Source organism: Bison bison, unplaced genomic scaffold (assembly GCF_000754665.1).
Source record: "Bison bison bison isolate TAMUID 2011002044 unplaced genomic scaffold, Bison_UMD1.0 scf7180017864180, whole genome shotgun sequence".
NCBI classification, from domain to species: Eukaryota; Metazoa; Chordata; class Mammalia; order Artiodactyla; family Bovidae; genus Bison; species Bison bison.
The window spans coordinates 521,550-526,420 of record NW_011494752.1 but is presented as its reverse complement, the minus strand read 5'-3'; the positions used below and the strand labels follow the sequence as shown (position 1 = coordinate 526,420).

Below are 4,871 nucleotides of genomic sequence, written 5' to 3'. Positions count from 1 at the left end.
CTTTTTTTTTTTTTTTTTTTAAGTAACAAGTGTTGATAAAGATGTGGAGAAACTGGAACTCATGTGCATTGCTGTGGGAATGTGAAATGGTGCAGCCACTGTGAAAAATAGTATGGCAAGTCCTCAAATAAAGGAAACACAATCCTGCCATGATCCAGCAATTCTGCTTCTGGGCATATACCCAGAAGAATTGAAAGTAGGCACTCAAACAAGATATTCTACACCCATGTTCATTAACAGCGTTAAGTAGAAGCACGCCGATGTTCATTGACAGATGGATTGATAAAACACAAAACGTGGTATATGCATACAATGGAATATTATATAGCCTTAACAAGGAATAAAAGTATGATATATGCTGTAACATGGAGTAACCTTGAGAACATTACCTAAGTGAAACAAGCCAGACACAAAAGGACAAATACTGTGTTATCCCACTTGTATGAGGCACTTAGTCAAATTCACTGAGACGGAAAGTAGAATGGTGATACGGGCGGGGATACTGTTCAACAGGTAAGAGCTTGGGAAGGTGCCAAAGTTCTGGAGGTGACTGCTGCAGACCGTTACGGAACAATATGCATGTACTTAACCTCACAAAATTGTAATTTAAAATGGTTAAAATGGTACATTTTGTTAGATACATATAATTTGAAAACAGAAATTTAAAAGAAAATTGGCTTGAATTCAGCCCCTCTACCTAGCAGAGCAGGCAGAGCCGCTCACCTACCTATAAAGCAGAGCGCCGGTGATTCCAGACACCTGGACGTCCCCTCCCTCACTTCCCTTCCCCCACACCCGGTCACTCCCCGCGGCCGGCCGCGTCTCACTGCGCAGGCGCAGAGCTGGGGCGGGTGGGCAGGAGGGGGCGTGGCCTCACTCCGCGCCTGTGCGGAATTCCAGCTGCAACTGCTGTGGGGGAAAATGATGCCCAGGTTGGGCTCCCGGGCCTCCGGCCGAGAGGAGGCCCGCACTGCACACGCGCAGACCGAGCATCCGCGTCAAAAGCAGAAGAGAGCGCGCGCTCCCCACGTCCTGCGCGCCCAGCTGCCAGGCGTTCGTCCCTGCCGTGACTCCCGCCGGGCCTGGCCAGGCTGGCGCGGCCTCATCTGAAGAGCGATGCCCCGGGAGATCATCACCCTGCAGCTGGGCCAGTGCGGCAACCAGAGTGAGCGAACGAGAGCCGGCCCAGCTAGTCTCCGGTTCTGCCCCTTCGGGCCCCACCCGAGTGCTTGGCATCCTCCCACACCCCCGCCCCACCCCCGCCCCGCTTCCCTTCCACAAACCTCCTGCCCTACTGCGCAAGATGAACCAGGTCCCAGACACCCAGAACGAGAGACATGCCTCTAACCCTGAGCTGTCACGGTTCCCAGACCCGGGCGTCTTGGGTCCACCCTTGAATGTGTGACAGTGTCTGAGCCTCACCCTGGGCTCCCGAGCCCTCTGCTAGAGGGCTTTAGCAGACCCAGGCATCTCTCCCCGTCCCCTAGTTGGGTTCGAGTTCTGGAAGCAGCTGTGTGCCGAGCATGGTATCAGCCCCGAGGGCATCGTGGAGGAGTTCGCCACCGAGGGCACTGATCGCAAGGACGTCTTTTTCTACCAGGTGCCCCCAGCGACTTAGCCAGGGTTGGCAATGGCCCAGGAGGCCTGAAGGGAAGGGCTTGGGTACTGGGAAATCCACTGGGCAGAGGAGCCAGGGCGGCTGGTTTGAAGGAGGAGGGCAGGCCCGAGCTGATTGGGCCCCTCCTGGACTCCTCTTGACAGGCTGACGATGAGCACTACATCCCGAGGGCAGTGCTGCTGGACCTGGAGCCCAGGGTGATCCACTCCATCCTCAACTCCCCCTATGCCAAGCTCTACAACCCAGAAAACATCTACCTGTCGGAGCATGGAGGAGGAGCTGGCAACAACTGGGCCAGCGGATTCTCCCAGGTATCCAGGTGGCCATCCCAGAGATTCTTGATGTTCCCTTCCTGGGGTAAGGCAAGCACAAGCAGTCTGGTGATTAGACCGTACTGACAGTAAGAGACAGGGGGCTACCCTGATAAGAGGGACAGACACAGAGAAGTTTATGCAAAGTAGCATTTCTGGGGTGAGGGCCACAGTCGGGGCTCTGCTTGAGGTGTCAGCAGTGTCCCAAGGTAGAGTTACTGGTGCTGAAAAGAGATGCTGTCCAGAAACGTCATCCTCACGTCTCTATAGATGTCTCCTCCCTCCTCATGTCTCTATACAGGGTGAAAAAATCCATGAAGATATCTTTGACATCATAGACCGAGAAGCAGATGGAAGTGACAGCCTAGAGGTGAGGTTTGGCCCTTTAGGGGAGAGGAGGGAGGAAGCTGAGAAGTGCTGGGGAAAGTCAGGAGGTAGCCTCCCTGGTGGCTCAGATGATAAGGAATCAGCCTGCAATGCAGGAGACCCAGGTTCAAATCCCTGGGTTGTGAAGATCCCCTGGAGAAAGGAATGGCAACCCACTCCAGTATTGTTGCCTGGAGAATTCCATGGACAGAGGAGCCTGATGGGCTAACGTCCGTGGGGTCACAAAGAGCCTGATCAGATGTGTGATGGGGACAATTCAATTCATAACTCTTTCATTGAGTATCAGATGTGAGATGGTGAAGTAAATAAGGTTCAGTTTGTGTCCTCAAGAAGATCCTATTCTGGGTGGCATCAGCTCCTTCCTTCTCAAGGAGCCTCACACTGGATGGATATAGAGGAAGCCCTGAGACTTGAGCGGGTTGGGAGGGGGACATGAGACAAGCCTGAAGCCTCTCCCCCAGATCCCTGGAGACTGCCTCTCCATTCCTTCCCCTGCAGGGCTTTGTGCTGTGTCATTCCATCGCTGGGGGGACCGGTTCTGGCCTGGGCTCCTACCTCTTGGAGCGATTGAATGACAGGTAAGCCTGTATTTGGGAAGAGGGCATTAGCTCTGTTTCCCTGGGTAATGTCTTTTCTTTTGTCACTTTTTTCTTTTGGCTGAAAGCCCTATTACTACTGCCCTCGAGTTATAAGTAGGAACAGAGCCTGGCCTCCCAGGGACCATCTTGGAAGCAATAACTTCCAGGAAGCAAGGGGTCTGCATAGGTGGGGGAGAGGACCTAGGAGGGAGGGAGGTTTGATGCTTCAGGTTTATCTGTTTTGGCTTCTGGGCTCTAAAGTTCTGCCCTCACTCCTTTTGTATAAGGCCTTGGTGGCACTTGGGAAGGAATGGCCCCTGTTATCCCTGGAGAAGACAAAGAGGGGCAGTGATGAGAGTCCTTCCAATTCACTCTGCTACCCTCCTGTTTCCCTCTTCCTCACCCCCAGGTACCCCAAGAAGCTGGTACAGACATACTCAGTGTTTCCCAACCAGGATGAAATGAGTGATGTGGTGGTCCAACCCTACAACTCACTGCTCACACTCAAGAGGCTGACCCAGAACGCCGACTGTGTGGTGAGCATGGGAGGAGGAAGTGGGGCCTTTGGCCTACCTCCCCAAACCAGTGAGACACCTATACTCTGCCCTTCCCAAGCCCTTGCCCAGAGAACAGACAACCAACAAAGCCATACCTGGTGGCCCAAAGTATGAAATAAGAACCTGACCCCAAGCTTCTCATAGTCCCTTTAGGCAGCAGGACTCTCAACAAAGTGAGTAACACCCCCCTCCCACATGTCTCCACTTAGCCTATTTAATACCTACTCATGTTTCCATTCTCAGCCTAATGGTTACTTTCTTAGCAAAACCTTCCCTCACCACCCAGACAAGGTCAAATTCCTTTGTGCTTATTTCAGGCATAACTATACTTTTCTGTTGTTTTATATTCAATGCCAGTCTCCCCTCTCTAGACCAGGGGTCCCCAACCTCTGGGATCTAATGCCTGATGATCTGAGGTGAAGCTGATGTAATAGTAATAGAAATAAAGTGCACAATAAATGTAATGCACTTGAATCATCCTGAAACCCCACTCCTACCCCGGTCCATGGAAAAATCGTCTTCCACGAAACTGGTAAAGTTGGAGACCGCTGCTCTAGACTATAGACCTGGTGAGGGGGAAGACCATGCCTATTTTACTCTCTATGGTTTCTCCAGAGCCAGGTACCATGCATGGCACATGTTGGACAGTCAAATATTTCTCTAATGCACTGGATGGTAGAAAGTGTCTCCCTGATGCCCCAGAGACAGTACTTGACCTTTAAATGAACACACCTACTTCCTAGTTTTGGAGTTTAGAGGGGGACTAAGCTAATAACCTATTTCTCTGCCCCGTTTCTCCTCAAAAAGGTGCTGTGACCCTCTTCTGTCCCCCCAGGTGGTGCTGGACAACACTGCCCTAAACCGGATCGCCACAGACCGCCTGCACATCCAGAATCCTTCGTTCTCCCAGATCAACCAGCTGGTGAGCCCCCCGCTCCTGGACTCCCTCCTTCCCGAAGCACCATCTAGGGAAGGGAGGCCCCCAGGACAAGGCCCATGACCCGGCACCCTGTCCCCAGGTGTCCACCATCATGTCAGCCAGCACCACCACCCTGCGCTACCCCGGCTACATGAACAATGACCTCATCGGCCTCATCGCCTCGCTCATTCCCACGCCACGGCTCCACTTCCTCATGACTGGTTACACCCCCCTCACCACGGACCAGTCGGTAAGAGCAGCCCTCAGGCCCAGCAGGCCCTGACCAGCCTTTCCCTTCTCTCTGCTGCACCCAGAGGCCCTGCTTCCTGGCTGACTTGCTCTCCTCTCCCCCTGCCTGTGGTGCCCTGCAGGGCCCAGGCTATATGGAGTCTGCTGATGCTTCTGCACAAGGGCATGAATTAGCTGAGCTCAGGGGACTGAGATCTCTGATCCCTCAGTGAGGACCTGAATCTAAGGACACTCCCTAGAGAGACCAGGCTC

General features: G+C 53.2%; 1 protein-coding gene and 1 long non-coding RNA gene across 2 annotated transcripts in view; one reads left to right on the top strand and one right to left on the bottom strand.

Moving 5' to 3' along the window:
* The window catches only part of LOC104990433, a 41,708-nt gene extending 40,918 nt beyond the window's left edge, over positions 1–790 (bottom strand). The window contains exon 1 of the long non-coding RNA XR_825515.1: positions 728–790. This is a non-coding gene — a long non-coding RNA (uncharacterized LOC104990433). The remainder of the gene's footprint in view (positions 1–727) is intronic.
* Positions 791–867: 77 nt separating this feature from the next.
* The window catches only part of LOC104990782 (tubulin gamma-2 chain-like), a 6,117-nt gene continuing 2,113 nt past the window's right edge, over positions 868–4,871 (top strand). The window contains exons 1-8 of the mRNA XM_010843100.1: positions 868–1,165; positions 1,488–1,600; positions 1,762–1,929; positions 2,231–2,299; positions 2,815–2,894; positions 3,304–3,430; positions 4,287–4,373; positions 4,471–4,651. Coding sequence (XP_010841402.1) covers positions 1,117–1,165; positions 1,488–1,600; positions 1,762–1,929; positions 2,231–2,299; positions 2,815–2,894; positions 3,304–3,430; positions 4,287–4,373; positions 4,471–4,651 — 874 coding nt within the window. The 5' untranslated portion in view covers positions 868–1,116. The remainder of the gene's footprint in view (positions 1,166–1,487; positions 1,601–1,761; positions 1,930–2,230; positions 2,300–2,814; positions 2,895–3,303; positions 3,431–4,286; positions 4,374–4,470; positions 4,652–4,871) is intronic.